Consider the following 18,859-nt stretch of genomic DNA (forward strand, 5'->3'; position numbering starts at 1 on the left):
CTTCCCGATGCTCCCAGTAACGAGCCAGAGCACTGAGCTAACTGGCCCGAGCAGCCAGGATGGGGAAACATCCCGCGTACCCCACCAGCAGCGCTGAGGTGGCCTCATCCCCGGGCCAGGGTGGCCCTGGCAGCCACTGAGGAAGTCCAGTGAGACTGGATCCCCCAAAAGCGCTGTCCCCAGCCCCATTTGGAGGCTTGATGGGGCTTCTCTGTCCTGCTGTCTGTCACCGAAGCTCTGGACTGAGTCCCTACTTCCACCCTCGTCCGGTCCTCTGCCCTTGTCCCTCCCACGCTCCTAACCAGTCCGCCTCGCTCAGCTCCCCCAACACCCCACTGAGCCCCTGCCCCCTCCAAGCCTTGGCACACAGAGTAGAAGGTAATTATCCTGAGAAAATGAGACCGGATCCCACACTTCCTCCCCAGTTTCCCTACAGGTGGCCAGCATGGGTCTTATGGAAAGGACAGCATTTTCCAAACGCTCACCCCCTAAGAATAGCCACAGACATGGGATGGGTTGGTCCCAGTTCTCTCTGTGCCCTACATCCTTTGATGATTTTTTGAGGTGGTGGAATTTGAAGTCTCCTCTTTGTTCTTCCTCGGCCCAGGAAGAGGAACTGGGGTGGGCCCTGGGCTGACCATTCCAGGAAGGCCAGGGCTGGTTCCTGCAGGTGCTGACCTCTGCCCATCCGGGACCTGTCGTAGGACAGTGTCCAAGGCCGGGGCCAGTGCAGGGACGGGCCGGCTCTAACTGGGGAGTCCCGTGTGGTGTCTTCTTCCTCTGCTGCCAGGACGGCCAGACCGACCCCGGGACCTGGAGCTCACAGACCTGGCCGAGAGGAGCGTGAGGCTGACCTGGATCCCAGGGGATGACAACAACAGCCCCATCACAGGTCAGCCCAGGGCCCTGCGCTCCAATCCAGAAAAGAGGGATGGATGGCAGCCTGGTTACTGGTAGCAGCTGGAGGCCTTGCCCTGGTTTCTGGTCCTGCTTCCCCCTTACCTGACGTGTGCCCTTGGCTATTCGCACGCGGAGCACATGGAGGCCTTGGCTCCCCTCTCAGTGTCTGGGGTGGGGGGATTCTCCCTGTGCCTTTATCTCCCCAACGGAGAGTGTAAAGACTAGTGGGAACCGCACAGGAGAACGTCACAGAAGTCCGCTACTTCAGCTCCCAAACAGCGCTATCTTCCTTGCCTACTCAGACTACGTCGTCCAGTTCGAAGAGGACCAGTTCCAGCCTGGGGTCTGGCACGACCATTCCAAGTTCCCGGGCAGTGTCAACTCTGCCGTCCTCCAGCTGTCCCCATATGTCAATTACCAGTTCCGGGTCATTGCCATCAACGAGGTGGGCAGCAGCCACCCCAGCCTCCCCTCCGAGCGCTACCGGACCAGCGGGGCGCGTGAGTACCCGAGGGCTGATGGCCAAATGCACTGAACCCAGCTGCCCTGAGTCTCCACTGAGTCCCCCCAGTTCCTGGCCACGTGAACGTGGCAGGCCATTTAACCTCTCCAAGGCTGGACTTCCTGAGCTTTGAGACAGGGAATGACAGCAACACTGCCTCCATCCTGGGCATTTGGGAGCCTTGGGTCTGGAGATACGGTCTGGGTACCTACCGCGACGTCTGGCGTATCGTAAGCACCCAGTAAATGCTCACTGCAGTTATTATTACTAATATCCTTAATAATTCTGGATCGTCTGCTGTAAAGGGAAGCGCTAGGCAAAGATTTGCCTTAGAAATACATAGTCTGGTGTTATCTCAGATTTCTTTCCCTATCACACTTGGGTAATTTAGATTTCTGAAAATACACCAGCTCATTGTGAGTGGTGCTGCTCCCCCAAAATGCTGAATGCCAAGGATAAGCCAGCCTGGCATTAAACTTACTTAGTGGCTAATCCGGGAAGGGGATAATCCACATTGCGTTGGCTGTTGGGACCATCCAAAGTGCGGAAAGCCTTGTGATAAATGCTGTCTAGTGAGGGATTAAAACTCAAAAGAAATTATCCCTGCTTGGTGGGGGTGGGGGATGTTCAGTCTCAGCTAGGAAGGCACGTCCTCCTCAGGAGAAAACCACGGAGTAAGTTCAGTTGCCTGTGGGTCGGTGTGCAGAGAGATGCTGAGGAAGGATGGCCGTGGAAGGGGCTGGTCGGCTGGGAGGGAGAGAGGCCCTGGTAATGCACATTGGACTTGAACTTTGCACCCCCTTTGGGTTGCAGCCCCTGAGTCCAATCCTGCCGACGTGAAGGGAGAAGGCACCAGGAAGAACAACATGGAGATCACGTGGACGGTGAGGGTCCCTCCCAGCCCATCTCCCGATGGGTGCGCTGTCTTGACCTTGAGCGCTGGTAGCCCTTTTGCTCCATATATGCCTGAGGCCCCAAGGCTGCTCTCTGCCCTGGACATGCAGGGCCCAGACAGGAGCATTATCTAAGAGCAAGATTTCAGACTGGAGATAGGAGCAGAGGTGACCGAGGAACATAGGCAGCTAGTTGGGCAAAATCAGAGAGAGTAACCAGCAACGAAAATGGACTTCTCTAGGAGAAGGAGAGTGTAGAAAAGATTTAGCCTAAACATCGGTGCCTAGTGTTGCTGTGTCCTGGGGTCCTCCCACTGGAGATGGTTGGGGTGCAGGGGAGACCAGCCCCCAAGCTGCTTTGAGTGCAGGCTTTCTTTTAGTCCAGGAAGGAACGAGAGGACGTAAAATCATCTCTCCGGGCCAGGATTGAAAAAAAATCCCATCTTCATCTTGGCTCTCTGACTGTTTTCCAAACCAGAATTGGGATTTGTGGTCTCAAAATGACTTTTTTCCAAAACCAATTCCAAGTCTGAGAGATGCACTTTCAGCCATGGAAATATTAACATTTCTGTGCTGTCGCCAGGAGTGACAGAAGCGGAGAGATACAATGTGTAAGATCATGGCTGTCCCCATCTTCTGGGGACCCAATCTCACAGCAGCCTAGGCAGCTGGGCTGAGCCCAGATCCAAAACACTGGGGCTCATCTTCAGGGCCTTGTAAGGACCGGCTCCTGGTCTACAGCTCTGGAGGGGACTGCTTCCTGGGCCAGGCCCTTAGGGAACGAAGAGCAGAGTTGTACCCACCCTTAGCTGCTGGGCAGGACAACATAGTCACACATGGGTTCAGTAGAGCCCAAGCCAGTTCTGTAATTTTGAGTTCATTGGCAGCCGGCATGCTGTGGCTAAACCAAAACTCATCCCTCTCCAACGTCAAAGAACATTCTGTGATTTTCTTGTTTTGTTCTGCTTACCGATTGGTCACAGGAGAGTCCTGTTGAAAATAAATCTTTGGCTTCCTATGCACTTGCAAACGTGGGTGGCTCTGGGACTCAGAGAGACTAGGTCTTGGGTGAAGACTGTCACAGAAAATCTACATGCTGCTGAATTCATAAGACTTTGGGCTTTGGAGGACTCAGCGTGAGGTGGCCTGGTCTCCCACTGCCGCAAGGGGGCGGTGCTGGGCAGATCGGGGCAGGGTGCAGGCTGTGGGTAGGTCTGGGCTCCACCCCTGCCCTCGATCTCTCCCTGCTCAGCCCATGAACGCCACCTCCGCCTTTGGCCCCAACCTGCGCTACATCGTCAAGTGGCGGAGGAGAGAAACTCGAGAGTCGTGGAACAACGTCACAGTCTGGGGTTCCCGCTACGTGGTGGGGCAGACCCCTGTCTACGTGCCCTATGAGATCCGAGTCCAGGCCGAAAATGACTTTGGAAAGGGCCCTGAGCCAGATACTGTCATCGGTTACTCCGGGGAAGATTGTGAGTACCCTCCCCCATCCCCCAGCCAGGTCCTCCCAGCCGGGCTGCGCACAGCCAGCCTCACAGCCCAGGAAGCTCGGGGTGGGTCCTGGGACTGCCAAGAACATCCCGGGAGGACTGCTGGTTCCCAGGAAAGAGAAATTCCCTATGGTGACCTCAGGCAGACAGGCCCCCGGTAATGTCGGGAGCCAAAATGTCATCACCACCCAAACGATAGTTAGAATTACCAAACATCATCAGCTAGTCCAATACTGCCATTTCACGGATGTGAAAACTGAGGCCCTGCAAGGGAAAGCCGTTGTCAATATTACCCAATAGCAAATGTCAGGCTTGAAAACGGAAGCCAGGCCTTCTAGTCTACCTGAATGTCAGCCCTTACTAGTGCCAAGACTCCAGGACTCTCCCTCCCAAAGAGCCACAATCAGACTCCTCCAAAGGAAGCAGGGCCACAGGCCAGACTCCTCCCTGGCTCCCCAGGGGAAACCTCGAGAAATAGAGGTCTCCAGAGCCCCAGATTGGAATAACCCAGACCAGCTACCTGCTGGCATCCCAGTGTTGCTCTTAACCCTTGGAACTGAGCGTGCAAAGAGTTCTTTGGAGGCTAGCCTTGGTAAATCAACAAGATTCCAGGCATGTATGTAAAAGTGTATCCCTGGCTTTGAAGATGGCAGTGGCTTTCCTGTATCCCGCACAGTAATTCAGTAGGCTGCTGAGCAGAGCAGGAGGGCCAGGGGAGCCCCTCCCGATCAGGGTGATCCAAGAAAAGATCACGTAGGTAGGTGGAGAGGAGGACAGAAGGAAGGGAGGAGAGAGTCTTGGGGACCCCACTGCTGGGGTCAAGAGTAGGGCCCATGTTGTGCCTGACAGTCAGGTGGGAAGAAGTGAGGCTGGGGGCCTGTGCACCACTTCCCTGGAGGTGATTATGGACTGGACCCACTGGGGATAAGTGGATATATCAGCAGACTCTGTCCACCCTGCTCCTTGTCTCGTGGTGGCAGACACGTCCAGACAGGAGACTGGCAGGAACTACTGGCTGGTGAGTATGGAACGAGTAGTGCTAGTCGTGGATTTCGTGGGCCCGCCCACAGTTCCCACGGCACCCCCCAGCCCCCCTCCGCCTGTGCTCTGCTGGACCAGAGGGGCGGGGCAGAGCTGTACCTGCGGCAGAGTGCAGCGAACAGGGCGCGTGCGGGTCTCCCTCTTCAGGGGGTCAACCATCAGAATCCCCTCCTGAACGAGGTTAGGGCTTCTTCAGCCTGTGGCTGACATTTCCAGCAGGGTCCTAGTGGGAAACGAGTGTCACTCAGAGGGGACTATCTCTAATGTGAGGATGGGGTTCGAGGGAAAACAGCAGGGTATCAGGAGCCACCCAGAGGACTAGCAACAGCAGGACCCCAGTATAACACTCTATCTGAGCCTTGAAGGGGCAGCGGACGGGGGCGTCCCCATGAGCAAGAGGTAAAACCTTGTGTAGAAAAGTGTAGCAGCCCTGCAGCCCACAGAGAGGCGGCCAGAGGACCTGGTACCTCCCTGTCCTCCTGCCCTGGGGTCTCCCATTGGCCTTGCCTATTAAGCAAACCCCTCCAGGGGCCTGTGAACAGGGGGAGGAGGGCAGCTGTCACGGTCCGGAGAGGGCAGCCTGCTGGGACGCAGAGCAGGTGGAGAAGGGTAGTGCATGGGATGGGGGAGCAAACGGAGGCTGCTCAGCTGGGAGGATAGCAGATAATCTCCCTCTAAACTTGTGGGCAGATCTCTCCCAGCCTTGGCCTGGCCTTCCCCCGACTCCCCAAGGGCAATCTCCTGGGACACTGCTGGCCTCATGGAGTACCCCGTGACCAGAGTGGGGTGGAGGCACCGGCCAGCTGAGAACACGTCCCTCGAGTCCAGGGGCCAGCCCTCCTTGCTTAACCGGCTCTCTGTCCCAACACATTGCAGATCCCAGGGCTGCACCCACTGACGTTAAAATCCGAGTCCTGAACAGCACGGCCATCAGCCTGCAGTGGAACCGCGTCTACCCCGACACGGTGCAGGGCCAACTCAGGGAGTACCGAGTGAGGAAACAGCTCCCAGCCCGGCCTAACCACCCGGCTTGCTAACCAGGGCAAGGGGCCAGCAGACGCGGGAGGGGTTCTAGGGCTCGCTGTGGGATCCAGAGTTGATTCAAGATGATGTCCGGGTTAGCTGTTTAAAAATAGCCCCAGAGAATGATGATGCGGGTATCCGCAGGTGTGTCCTGCGACAGCAGGGCTGAAAGACTGCTCAGCGGACAGTCACACAGAGGGCGGCAGGTTCGGGTAGACGCCGTGCGTGGCCCGTTGTGCCCCTACACCAGCGAGCACACACACCTGTGTCTTAGGAGAAGCGTTGAGGCCCCACTGAGCTGCACCCCTCCCCTCTCCTAGTGGTCCCCGCCGGGCTGCTTGTCTCACCTGGTCCGGTTTCATGACACCCAGGCAGAGCCTCCAAAAGGTGTAAACACCTTCCCCGTGTCGCAGCCAACTCCGGATTACCGGGCCTGCGGGTTACCCAGGTCCTTGGCTGTGCCGGGTCTCCCTTACACGGAGCTTTATTCAAAACGAGTCTGGGAGGTGATGGCGGCTGTAAGCATGGGTTAGTGCAGGTCCTGTGACTGGGACGTCACTGAGAGTTGGCTGATGGGCAGTCGGAGGCAGAACGGCGGGGATCCGTCTCTCTGGGGCCGTGGATTCGGTAGGCAGGGGAAGGCAGGCAAGAAGATGTGTGCGCTTGAATGAGCTCCTCCCCAGCACTCGTACCCTTAACCGACTTGCCCGGAGATTTTTCTGGCTAAAGTTCCTACTGGGTCCCCTTCTAAAGTGTGGGCTTCCGCCTTCCTTGGCCATTGGAGGCCCAGGTGACGCTGGTGTGGCAGCCTGACCTGGGCCTTCTTCCCTACCGCTAACTGTACCTCGTGTCCCAAACTCTCTCAACTCTGCCCATAACCCTGCTGCCTTCCGGAGGCCATCCCATCCACGCTCTTGCCACCAGGCAGCCTGGTGTCCACTGACCTGGACATGTGTCTAGCTCATTCTAAAGGGCTCCAAACAATTTTAAAAGAAAGCGTTTGACTTCAAAGGATTAAATCAACTCTCCTATTCAGACTTCCGGGGGTAACCTGTCCTTTTCAACTCCTGCCTGCTTCCAAGCTAAACCGTACTAATCCAACTCCAGGCGACGTGGCCTTTGAGCCCAGAAGAGAGCTTTCCATGCCCGGACCCTTGGCCCATGTTTGTGGTTCCGGCATGGACTCCATGAGCAACTCGTTCCCTGGCTTGGAAATCAGGGGCCTTTCTACCAGAAACTTTGGCCAACTTGCCTATTTCCCAGAGAGCCCATGCGGCTCAGGAAGTGACTGAGCCCCAAACCCCTGTTTCCTGTTTGACAGCAGCTCGTACTTGCTAGGGGTCGAGGAGTGGGGCCTCTCGGGCCGCTCCCCCAGCCCTAGGTGGGGCTGCTCAGGGCACTCGGGACTCGGAGCCTGTGACAAGCAAAGGGAAGACCAGTCACTCCCAGCGCCACTAACAACTAACCCAGCTCTGCCTGACCGTCCCCTCACCGGCCCGCCTCTGTCCCGAAGGCCTACTACTGGAGGGAGAGCAGCTTGCTGAAGAACCTGTGGGTGTCTCAGAAGAGGCAGCAAGCCAGCTTCCCTGGTGACCGCCCCCGTGGCGTGGTGTCCCGCCTCTTCCCCTACAGTAACTACAAGCTGGAGATGGTCGTGGTCAATGGGAGAGGCGATGGGCCTCGCAGTGAGACCAAGAAGTTCACCACCCCGGAAGGAGGTAGGTCTGGCCTGCAGCTCTTCGGGGTGGGGCAGGACAAGGGCAGCGCAGCCAGCTGGGCCCGGAGCAGCCCCGGCGGGCCTGGGCCGGACAGCACAAGGTGACCTCTGCGTGAGCCCAAGGCGCCGGCATCCTGCGAGCCGAGGAGCTCCTGCCATTCCCGGAGTGCTCCATCCCTGGGCCGGCCTGCCCTGACAAGATGCTATGTCTCAAGAGAAGACCTGTGCCGCCTGCTGACAGAATTGCAGACGGGCCAGAGGACCGACCCTCACGGCCAAGGGCGCTACGGGAGCCTGGGCCATCCCCACCTCCGGAGGCCGAAGCACCATCACTCTGACCACCAGAAGCACCGGCTTGTTCCCCAGCACCCCGGACCTTCAGAGTTCTCTCAGCGCTGTGCTCTGGAAGCTTCTGTCGGGACAGCTGGCCCATGTGTGCGGTGGCCCTGCAGGGGGCGCCCTGCCTGCTGCTGGTTCCGGGTCCCCCTGGGCCTGGGAGGCAGACACCTGTGAAGTTCACCATGTCCTCCTGTACCGGCTCAGCATTTGCTTTGCCCTCTTCTGTTTCTCTTCCCTCCCTTCTTAACCGCCTTTCCGCCCCATTTTTCTTCTCTTCCTCCTTCTTTGTTCTTCCCTCTTATTTTCTTTATTCCTATCTTTCCAGCCCCCTCATTTTGCGTTTCATCTCCAGCCTCTCTCCATCGCTCCCGTTCCTGGTGCCCTGTCCATGAGGCCCACCTTGGGCTTCTTTCTACTGACCCCTGAACCCAGCATTCTCAGCTCGGAGGCCTGGGCCTGCTGCTGGGCCCCAGGGTGAGGAACCTTGTCTGAGACTGGGAACCGCAGCTTCTGTGCCCACAGCTCTGGTTGGTTCCCTGCTGGCTCGAAGGCATCTTTGCAGGGACAGAGCCTAACGTGTGCTGAATCCACAGTAGTTGCTAAAGGAAAACCTGACTGACTTCTTCCGCATTTAAAGAGAGTCTAAGCCATGCTTGTCCTAAACGGGGAGGGGATATAGGGGTAGGGAGCAGCATCCTGGATGGGGCGAAGGGCTCTCGTCCCCCCTCTGGTTCCCCTGGGTTCTGGCTTAGCAGCTGTCCAGCATGGGGGTTGCCCCAAGTCAATGCCTTCATACTTGTGCTCTGTTTTTTTTGTGTTTCCTCATCCTGCCTCTGCCCTCCCCTTCTTTTCCCCTGCCCTCTCCTCCTTCCCCAAGTACCCAGTGCCCCCAGGCGTTTCCGAGTCCGGCAGCCCAACCTGGAGACAATCAACCTGGAGTGGGATCACCCGGAACACCCCAATGGGATCCTGATCGGATACACGCTCAAATACGTGGCCTGTACGTTCCACGCTTCCTTCTCTTAATCTGGGATTCACAAGCCCCGTTCTTGCCATTTCACTAAGGAGTCGAGGTAGAAAAGCTCGAGGTAGCTCAGCTCGCCCTGCAGAGGGTTAGCAGTGCCAAGGAGAAAGTTCCCCTAGAGGATTAGGGGAGGCAGAGACCCAGCCCACGCCCCCAGCCCATCCCCATCATCCCCCTGCCCCCCAGCTGGCACAGCTTCTCCTGCCAGGAGCTCCCAGTCTAATGAGGGATTTAGCCCTATCCTTCGGGGATCTTAGAGTTTCCAACACCTACAAGTGAGTCTAGGAAAGACCGTATTTGTGCCTCATCAGACGGGATACATTACACACAGGGGAATCCACACAGCACTCGGGGAAGCTAAACCAGGTACCGTTTATGTCAGGAGCCCAGGTAGGGAAGACCTCACTGAAAGAGCTTAGTGTCACCCTGTCTGGACAGCAGTGTCCTTATATTTGAGAAGCCTCCACAGTGGCTGATCTTGTACCTCATTGGGAAGCTCAAAGGGCCAGGTGTTGTGCTGTGGACGATTTTAATAGCCAGCTGCGTGCTTGTGTGCTGTTCTAAATGATCTCTGGCCTGACCGTCCCCCTTTGAGGTATACTGAATAGGCCTTTTACAAAGGAGGCATTAATGATCAAAAACTCTAGTGATTCTGCCCTAGTTGTGTTTGAAAGGAAGAAAGGACCTCAAAAGTTTTGTCCTTATTGAAAAGGCCTGGGGATTATAAACCAAATCTTTCAGAACCATAACTTTACAGTGAGCTGGAGATAATGAGATCAGTGAAAAAGCCTGAGCCCTGGGGTGTCATTGAAGAGCCGGAAAGTTTCTGCCCAGGTCTCTGCCCTTGAACCCCAATCTCCCAACCCCCGGGTCATTAAGGTCCTGGGGCGAGCTCCCCGTGTTCTCTTTGCAGCAGAGTCCGGAAGGCTTTCTCCTTCTAGCTGCAGATTATATAACCTACCATGGTCACGGCTGCTCGAGTTCAATTCCACTTACCTATCTCTCCCCAGTTAATGGAACCAAATTAGGAAAGCAGATAGTGGAAAACTTCTCTCCCAATCAGACCAAGTTCACGATGCAAAGAGCAGACCCCGTGTCGCGCTACCGCTTTACCCTCAGTGCCAGGACGCAGGTGGGCTCTGGGGAAGCTGTCACCGAGGAGTCACCAGCACCCCCAAATGAAGGTAGGTGCATTGCCGCAGCCTCGGGGGTGGAAGGTCCCGGCTAATTCCGATGCCTAGAGAAACACCCTCACCTGGCCTTCTGGCCACCAGCCTTCTGGGCTGGAGAGAAAATAAGGCTGCAGGTCCTCTAGCGCCCCCCGCCCCAGGATACAAGAGAACCCATCCCCTATGCTGAGAGGTAGGTGTATCTGGAAAACTCAGATCTTCTTAGACAATGGCACTCAGACCTGACCCGCACTTTGCCTTGACTTGCTCAGCTACTTAACATCTTCACCTGTCCTCCTTGGGGGTGGGGAGGGGGGGATAGGAAAGAGAGCCTGGGTCGTGGGAAGTAAAGGTGCTAATGAACTTCAGAGAGCTGCAGCAGTGTTGGCCCATGGTGGGGGAGGGGGGCTGCAGTGCTACTAAGGATACCTGGGGACAACTCTGGGATACCTCTTCTCCGGAGGGCACACGGAGCCAAGGAGGGAGGGAAGCAGCCTCGATCGACGCTACTCGCCAGGAGCGTGAGCACAGCAGGTGTCGGCCCTGCTCGGAGCCTGAGCTGGGTTGGGTGTCAGGCGGTGCGCAGGGAGGGCGTTGGGAAACAGCCCCTGGCCAAGCCAGCTTTCCTGAGAGCAGCTCTTGGCTCAGCTCTTAGCTCCTGGTATCTTCCTAGCCCCGGAGCACCCCCACTTGGCTGTGCCTGCCTGAGAAGGCCACTAGAGGGGACTCCAGGCCCACTCGTACCCGTGCTGGCTCCCAGAACCTCCAGGATGCCAGGCTGTAGGAGGAGACCCCTGTTTTCCAGAGGTGCAGTGGTGTGTTCAACAGCCGTTTCCTGAGCATCTGCCACGTGAGGTCCAAACACGGTGCCAAAAACAAGGGACATGGTCCAGCAGGGGTGAGCCGCAAGAATATCTCCTTGCTGTCCCACGTGAGGAATGTTAGGTTTAGCTGAGGCAGGTGCAGTGGCCATGCAGAGGCTGGGCAGAGAAGAGGTCCACTCTGCAAGGGAAGAGGCAGTGTGAATGGGGATTCTAGAAGCAGACAACAGGTTACTCTGTGCAGTGCTTGTCCCAGAAGCTGAGGTCCGACAGCCTGACCCTGACCCACATTGGACCTCCCAAGCACCTCTTCCCCACCCCAGCAGAGCCTCAGGGCTTCTTCCTCTGGGCCTACCAGGCCTGTTGCAGGGACTCCCAGCTCAGCTTCACAGCCACCCTGCATCCCTCCCCAGCCCTGCCCATCGTCCCCCTCCCCCTGGGCCAGCAGGCCAGGCTAAGCAGGCAGGAGCGGGGATGGGCAGGACCTGGAGAAAGGCTGACAGTCCTTCTCTGGTCTTATAAACCGGGCATGAGCCACACAATAAACTCCTCTCCTAGTGTGCTTGTCAACCCCCCTGGGCACTAGGGCAGTTTATTAGGGCAGGGGGACTTTGGGTAAGTAGCTAATAATACGCCACTTAGCAAAAGCCTGGCCAGAAAAGGGATAACGCACTTTCTTGATTCCTTAATTCTATAAGGAGAGACATAAAAAGAGCCTCTTGTCCTTCCCCATTCCTGGCCCAAAACAGAACATCAGATCAACAAATACCCCATTGTCAAGCCCTAGTGACCACCACAGGGTACATTCTGGGGCCCCAGGGGACAAGAGGACAAAGGGAGACTTTCTTCTCCATTTAGGGGTTTGCAATAAATTCAGGAATTCCTTTTTAGGACTCCCAATCCACAGTTGGGTTTCTTCTTTCATAAAGTTCTGCTGGTGGGAAAGAACAGGGGGCAGCAGACCCTCTGAGCAGGGGCCTCAGGGCTGCCATCTGTGAGAGCTCCTGGGCCTTCCAAGGCCAAGGTGGTGTGGGGGAGGGTTCACAAAACAAGCTCGCCCCTCCTCCATCCGTCCCAATGCTACTCACCATCTTCCCCCAAAGATACGGGATTTGGGGTTTGACGTCCTCCTTATGCCCACAATTCTTGGCATCCCGGAAGGTCACCCAGCCTGCCTCATAGAGATCAGCCTGGCCAGGGAAGACACACCCTTGGGGAAAGACCTGGAAACAAAGCACTCGAGATTCGCCGTCCCTACGACCACCCCTTAGTTGGTAGTCCTTGAGTGGAGGTAGAATCAGAGTGTATTAGAGAGGTCTCCAAGATCCAGGTGGAAAGTTTTCTGTAGAAACATACCAGACTGCCCATGGAATTGACCATGAACCCTGGACACCAATTGGCATCCTCAGGGCAGTAGCCAGCCCCTGGTCACACTGTCTGGGTCACGTTTGAGCCAGACGCTTCTCTGCTCGCTTGTCCTGTGGTTTCACCTGTGCTCTGTTTTGTCTTCCCTCTCTCATCCTTTCTCCCTCTCTCTGGCCATCTTGGGCGCTGTGTTCTGAAGCCACTCCAACCGCAGGTACCGTACCAGCAGCAGAGGTAATGGGCATGGCATGGGACAGTACAGGCGGAGCCCGCCCAGCTAGGGTGGAGAAGGAGGGAGCCCAGGATGAAAGCATGTTCCAGACTGTCTCTTTCAGGGGTTGGGAAGCCAGACTGTCAAGAAGGCTGTGTGCGGAGGATGGGACCAGAGGAGGTCAAAGCTTCCCCCTCTTCCTCTTCACTTACTCTTGGTCCCCCTCGGATGGCTTAAGAGGGCCCCCCGCCAACGGGCTCCAGACCTAGTCTCTGCAGCTGCAGCTTTCTTGGAAGCTGCGTGATTCCTTCCCCTGACTGACATGGGCCCTGGCCTAGTTTTGACATCTCGGGGTGCAGAGAGAGGGTCTGCCGTCCTTGGGTGGCCGGCCGTGCCCCCGAAAGGAATGCTGGCCTGTGAGTGGAGGCAGCTGGCTCCTGTCTTCCGGTCCGGCTGCCATCCCCTGAAAGGGTGCCTCGGGGCGAGCGCTCTGTGCATGCAGCCCGCGCGCGTGGCATGGGGGCCCGGCACCAGCTCTGCCGTCTGCCGTGGGTTCTGAGCAGTGACCGGGACTGAGCTTGTCCTTGGATAGGGCCAGGTGCTCCAGGACCTGGAGTCTCAGTGGGCACCGTAGGCTGGTTGTTCCCTCGCCCCTTAGAAACCCAGCTTCTCAGAGTCTCCAGCATGAAGAACAGCCGCCACTCTTGGGGTCTGGGAGCTAAAAGCACAGCAGAAGGGAGGAGTGGGTGGGCAGGTCCCGACTTAGGACATGGTCCGCTGACCGCAGCCCTCCTGTTAAGCCCTCATGCTGGGCATGTCATTATTGAAGGCCTATCCTCAGGCTGGGGATGCTAGGCAGGGGACCCCACGGCTCCTTCCCCGTCCTCCTCTGCAGCTGAGGGCAAGGCTCACCCTGGCAAAGCAAAGGCTAGGGGCCCAGGGATCACTAGAGCCTCCTGAAGCTCTAGGCAGCAGGGTGGACTGAGAAGCAGGTGAGGAACCGGAGGGTTAGCTTATGAAGACGACTGCCAGATCTGGTTTCCTCCCATCCCCATTTTAGGTTGGTTCTATTTCTGTTGCACACCCCGCTTCCTTCCATTTGTGTTTCCTTTGCCAGATCTGTGGGTGGTGCGCAGCCATCATCCCTCCCTCTCCACCCTCCCAGCTCCCCATCCCCCCTCCACATCATTGCCCAGGCTGGTGGATCCCAGTGCCTCCCCACAGGGCCCAAACAGCCTCCACTGGGATATGAGATAGGCAGATGTCCTGGGTGTGGGGACCATGGAGAAAGCCATCCTTGTACTCCACAGGCTGCCCTGACTTTCTGGCGCAACTTGGCCCAGGGGTTTCTTCTGGAACTCTTCTAGCAGGTGCTCAGGGTAGCCTAAGCAGGCTCAGTGAACATAAGAGGGGGAGACACAGGACACCAAGAGAATCCACTGGAAGCTCATTGGTCAACCAGCTCCCAGCCCACCTCCCCCTTTCTGACACCCCGGGACCCGAGGCAGGTGGGTCGGGTAGCAGGGGGTCCGCTGTGCCAGCAAGCGTCTGTGCCAGCCTGGGCTGCCGCTCTCATGAGTGGCACCTGTGAGGGAGAGGTGATCATTCTGAACCCCCCACCTTCTGCTCCCCATTTAGAAAAGATCTAAGCCCATTGTGGTATGCACAGTGACGGCAGGGTCTCCGACCCTCGATCACACGTGCTTCCTGGGTGCCAGCTTCCCCGGGACATGGCAGTAGAGGCTCAGTGCACGTCTTTGTAAATGAGATGTGCTCATGGCATCGGCTGTCCTCAGCTGTAATGCTTGAGAACCTTCTGCGCACACTGCAGGTGCCCCGCAGTGGAGCCCAGGTCTGACAAATCCGACGCAGGTCCCTTCCAGCTCATCGTTCCTGAACCTGGGTGTTTTATCCCCACACTTACCTGTTCATGTCTCACCCACTAAAAATAAACCCTCTTGCACACCTGGTCTGTAGTCTCTCAGGATGGCTGCCCATCTGGCCTGGCCATCTGTGGCTTGGCCACGGTCGTCCGTGCGCCATGTGGCCATTTTTGGACTGAACCTTCCACCTTGGAATGTCTGGAAACTCCTGTCCTCCTCTGTGACTCAGATCTGCAAGTGTCTGCAGGGCAGCTCCGTGGCGGGTTCTGGGGTCAGGAAGATGAATAAGACAAGCTCTCTCCCCAGTTTTCCCCATCTCTTCTGTGGTGTTCCCCGAAACTCTGGTGGCAAAGCCTCAGCCGTGGCTAGGGTACCTTCCAGTGTGCGTGAGGTAACCCAGTAGGCTGCCATGGCCTTTGGGGAGGGGTGCTATGCTTCTAGCTCTAGCCGCCCACCCCCCGCCACTGTCCTGAGACACCGCCCCCACGGCCTTCCTCTCCATTGTCAGGCTGATACTGTCCACTGCTCATTGGCTACTGTGGTTCTCCAGCCCGTAATTCCTGCTTTAACTGGAGAGGACATCCAAGCTCAGCAACGCGCCTCCCCAGCCTGTGGGCCTCTCCGTCTCTAAGCCCCTTATCTCCTCTGTGCAAACCCACCCCAGGGGATGAACTCCTCTGGGTTACCTTTGACCTGAGCACTGGACAGTTTCTCCATGAAAACCTGCCTCCCCCTCTCACCTGTGGGAGCTGACCCAGAGCCTTTCCGTCTTGCCTCTGCCCCCCCCCCGACTCCCTCTCCCTATCTCCCTGTCTCTCTGCCCCTGTCCAGCTATGGCACAACAGACACAGCTAATGAGTGGGTCAGAGAGAACAGTGATTTGCCAGCTGTGACCTCAGCCTAGCTGAGTCTGCCACCTCCACAGTGACTGTAATGGGAGGACACTTGGGAGGCCACTCCTTGCCTTTTGTTCCCCTCTTACCGATACTGAGACTGTTGATGCTGACCTGGAGGGAAAGTGGTTAGGTGGCCGTCATCAGAAATGCTTCCTCCTTGTCACACTTGGCAGAAGGGACCATTGGTGGGGAGGGGCAAGATGACGCAGCATCTACAGATTCATTTCCCATTCTTGTCTCTGACCAGCAGCACCAGGGAAAAAGTCGCCCTAACTTCGCCTCTCGTAGCCTGTCTGTTTCTAGGGCTTCTTGCTGGAATGCCCAGGGAAGCATGTGCGAGCCTCACTGTGGGCCTGTGGGAGTGTAGTGTGTGTGTCTCTGCTTTACGAGAGCCGAGGGGCATGTGAGAGTGTGTAGAGCTCTGGGGGCAAGTGCCACTGAGTCTGGGGGCACAGGAAATGTAACACCACCACCCATGTGTGCATTACCCAGAACGGGATGATTTTAACTCAGAGTTGTCCCCTCAAAGCTTTTTGGCGATGCCTTTTAAATAGTCATGGAAAAGGAAGGCGCTGTGAACATCCTATTGCCAGAAGTGATTAGAAACTACGCCGCTGGTACGGAGCCAAGTCAGAGCCGGTCCTGCCCAGACGGGCAAGCTAGCCTCTCCAGGGTCCTTCCTGCAGCACAGAGCAGCGGGAAAAGCCCATGTGTGTGTGTGGCCACGGGAGCTGCAAGGGACCAGGTCTGGAAGGGAGCTGACCTCTGCCTTGGGGTCTCTCTGGCTTTTCCGTGTGTTTGTCTGTCTGTCTGTCTTGGTGAGTGGGGTAGGTGGACTCCCTCACCCTGAGCATTTATAGCACTGAGCTTTCCAGGCCTGGGGCCACCTTGCACTAATGCATCCTCGAAGGGTGACTTTGACAGGGAGTCTAGCCACGCCCCACGCCTTCCTGATGTCCACGTTGGCTTTGACCCCACCCAGGAATGTTTGGAATGCGTGGGACACAGCTGGCTACCCAGTGTGACTTCTGTGGTCAGCACACCCTCAGGGTCCAGTACCGCCTCTGATCTTGCAAATAGGGAAGTGGCTGGGATCCCAGAACACTCCCTCCTCCTCCGTGGGGACGGGTAATATTGGAGAATTGGGAATGAAAGGGCCTTTGTTGCTCAGGCTCTTACTGCCAAGTCCTTGGGTCTCCTCATTCTCCCCTGAGAAGAGCTCTCTGGCCATTGTCTCTTTGTCTCCCTCCCTGCCCTGGCCCCCCTTCTGGGCAGTGGGGATCTTATCTTCCTAAACTTCTGGAGCTTTGAGATAGGGCTGGCGTGTGGCTATTTCTCGGGGGTTTACAAGGATCTCCTTCATCTTAACATCCCTGCCTTCTGCCCCAGAAAGCAGACCGTGATCAGATGACAGGAGATGGCACGGGGAGAGGAGGTCTGTCTCTCTCTGGTTTGCCCCCATCATTCTCATCCTCATGGCTTTCGGTAATACTGGACCTAGAGAGTAGTAGGGCCGCCCTCGGTTAGCTTCCCCGACCCTTCTGTAGAAGGAAAGTGGGCATATGGAGACAATGTCACACAGATGGACTTAGCCACCCAGGGGTGGCTGACATCCAGGGTGGCTTTGGGTGGGAGACGAGAGTATGAGAGTGAGCACAGATTTGAACCAATCTCCCTGAAGATTTATGCAACAAAGAGGCCCACAAACATATCTTGTTTATGTCCCGGGGTTTCTCCATCCACAGAGCACAGGTGACACTGCGACTCCATTAGTGCCCATCCCACGTCCTAATGTGAAGGGAAGGGACCTGGGGTTCCTGGAGCCCTAATGTCCTCGGAAGAGAGGAGTTAGGGCAGAGTAATTACAGAAAGGAGCATCACTGGGCAGGGAAGAAGGGAGGAGAGGCAGGGCCACAGATCAGAGCTGAGAGCCTGGGGACAGGCGGACGGTGAGACAGGAGATGCAGACCCTACTGGGAGGCTGACCCCCAGAGTGGGGGCTATTTGCTCTCAGTCGTTGGGTTTGGGGGTGTTAGGACTCAAGCAGCTGTGAGAAAGGGTACTTTGGGAGTGAATGGCTGGGAATGGGAGTCTTCTCAGTGCTCCTGCAGGACACGGCCGCCACCTGCCCCCCTCCAAGGCAGGAGCTCTGGGGCCAGACCCAGGTGCTGCTAACTGGCCTGTGTCTGGGTGGTGCTGGCTGGGGACCCCATGCCGTCCCTGGCACCTGAGCGATTCGGTGTCCGTCCTTTCCCATCCTCATTCTCACTCTTGGCGGGGTGCATGCTGGGTGCTTCGAGCCACACAGACCATGAGAAGAAAATGAAACACGCACAAGGCTTCATTCTCTTCCTGGCCCATGGCTGTGTCCTCTCACTGTGTTCCGTCCGACCCGGTCCGTCACGCGGGGCGGGGAGGCTTCTGGTCACTGAGCCCCATCTCCTCCCTGGGGCTGCCTGCCTTGCACGCGGGGCCGCGAGTCCAGGCCGAGGGCCGCCCAGACCAACCGGACGGGCTGTTCTACATTTCCCCCCCCAGCTCCTCCCCCGTGGCCCCCGACCACGGTGGGTGCGACAGGCGCTGTGAGCAGTACTGACGCTACTGCCCCCGCTGCCACCACCGAAGCCACAACAGTCCCCACCATCCCAAGTGTCGCACCTACCACCGTGGCCACCACCACCGCTGCCACCACTACAACCACTGCCGCCACCACCGCAGAGAGGCCTCCCACCACCGCCTCCGGGACTAAGATGCCCGAATCTGGTACTGCCACTGCCCCTGTGCCCCGTCCCTCCGCCAGAGCCCCCCACGTAGGAGGGCGGGTCTGGGGGTGCCATTGGCCGACGCCTCCCGTTGTTTCTACCTGGAGAGCGCACTGGGTTGCTAGTTCCTGGAGCCCGGGGGCACAGAGCACCACCTAGCACGCTCCACTTTAGGCGGCCCTCCTCGGCTCCGCACGCCTGTTCTAGCCTCATATCCTGTTAACAGAGGCCCACACTCCGCAGGCAGTACCCTGGGGTCCTGGATGGGAGGGCTGCCTCCACCTCCATGCGGAGCAGCAGCTTAGGGCTGAGCATTCTGGAAAGGAGAGAGTATGGGCAAGCGCAGGGGCCTGACCCCAGATAGTCGGCCCGAGAGGGCTTCCTGCCCAGGGCCATGTCACTTCCAGCCCCGCAACCTAGAGGAGTGGGGAGTGGCCAGCCCTGCCAGGCAGCTCTTCCCTCGCCCCTCTCCCAGCAAAGCATATCTACAGCCTCCCCACCCCCGCAGCCTTTTTTTAAGAAGGGCTTCCAGGAAAGCATTGCTACGGAGCCCCGTAATGCCCAAGGGTGCTCTGTTCTTCCCACTCGCATCCCCCACACCCCCAGATACACACCCCCATTTATTTCTAAGAACCAAGGATCAAACACCCTTTCATTACCGGCCCGGGGAGGGCCTCTAGCTTGCAGAGTGCACAGACCGGCTGTAGAGTCAGCCTGATGCAGCTGACGGGGCGGGCAGGAAGCATCCAGAACCCTCCACCGGCAGCTGTAGGGTGGTAGCCGCCCGCCCTACCCCCCCGGTCCTGGGCAGGTCCCTTTA

General features: G+C 57.4%; 1 protein-coding gene across 1 annotated transcript in view; it reads left to right on the forward strand.

Annotated features, from left to right (window-relative positions):
* LOC111150999 (neurofascin) overlaps positions 1-18,859 on the forward strand; it is a 93,910-nt gene that overhangs the window by 54,750 nt on the left and 20,301 nt on the right. The window contains exons 17-26 of the mRNA XM_022508686.1: positions 791-892; positions 1,203-1,400; positions 2,216-2,286; positions 3,548-3,770; positions 5,706-5,821; positions 7,366-7,570; positions 8,786-8,908; positions 9,943-10,116; positions 12,487-12,501; positions 17,816-18,040. Of these exons, the coding sequence (XP_022364394.1) occupies positions 791-892; positions 1,203-1,400; positions 2,216-2,286; positions 3,548-3,770; positions 5,706-5,821; positions 7,366-7,570; positions 8,786-8,908; positions 9,943-10,116; positions 12,487-12,501; positions 17,816-18,040 (1,452 nt within the window). The remainder of the gene's footprint in view (positions 1-790; positions 893-1,202; positions 1,401-2,215; positions 2,287-3,547; positions 3,771-5,705; positions 5,822-7,365; positions 7,571-8,785; positions 8,909-9,942; positions 10,117-12,486; positions 12,502-17,815; positions 18,041-18,859) is intronic.

Source organism: Enhydra lutris, unplaced genomic scaffold (genome assembly GCF_002288905.1).
Source record: "Enhydra lutris kenyoni isolate GAN:26980312 unplaced genomic scaffold, ASM228890v2 scaffoldscaffold25, whole genome shotgun sequence".
Classification (NCBI taxonomy): Eukaryota; Metazoa; Chordata; class Mammalia; order Carnivora; family Mustelidae; genus Enhydra; species Enhydra lutris.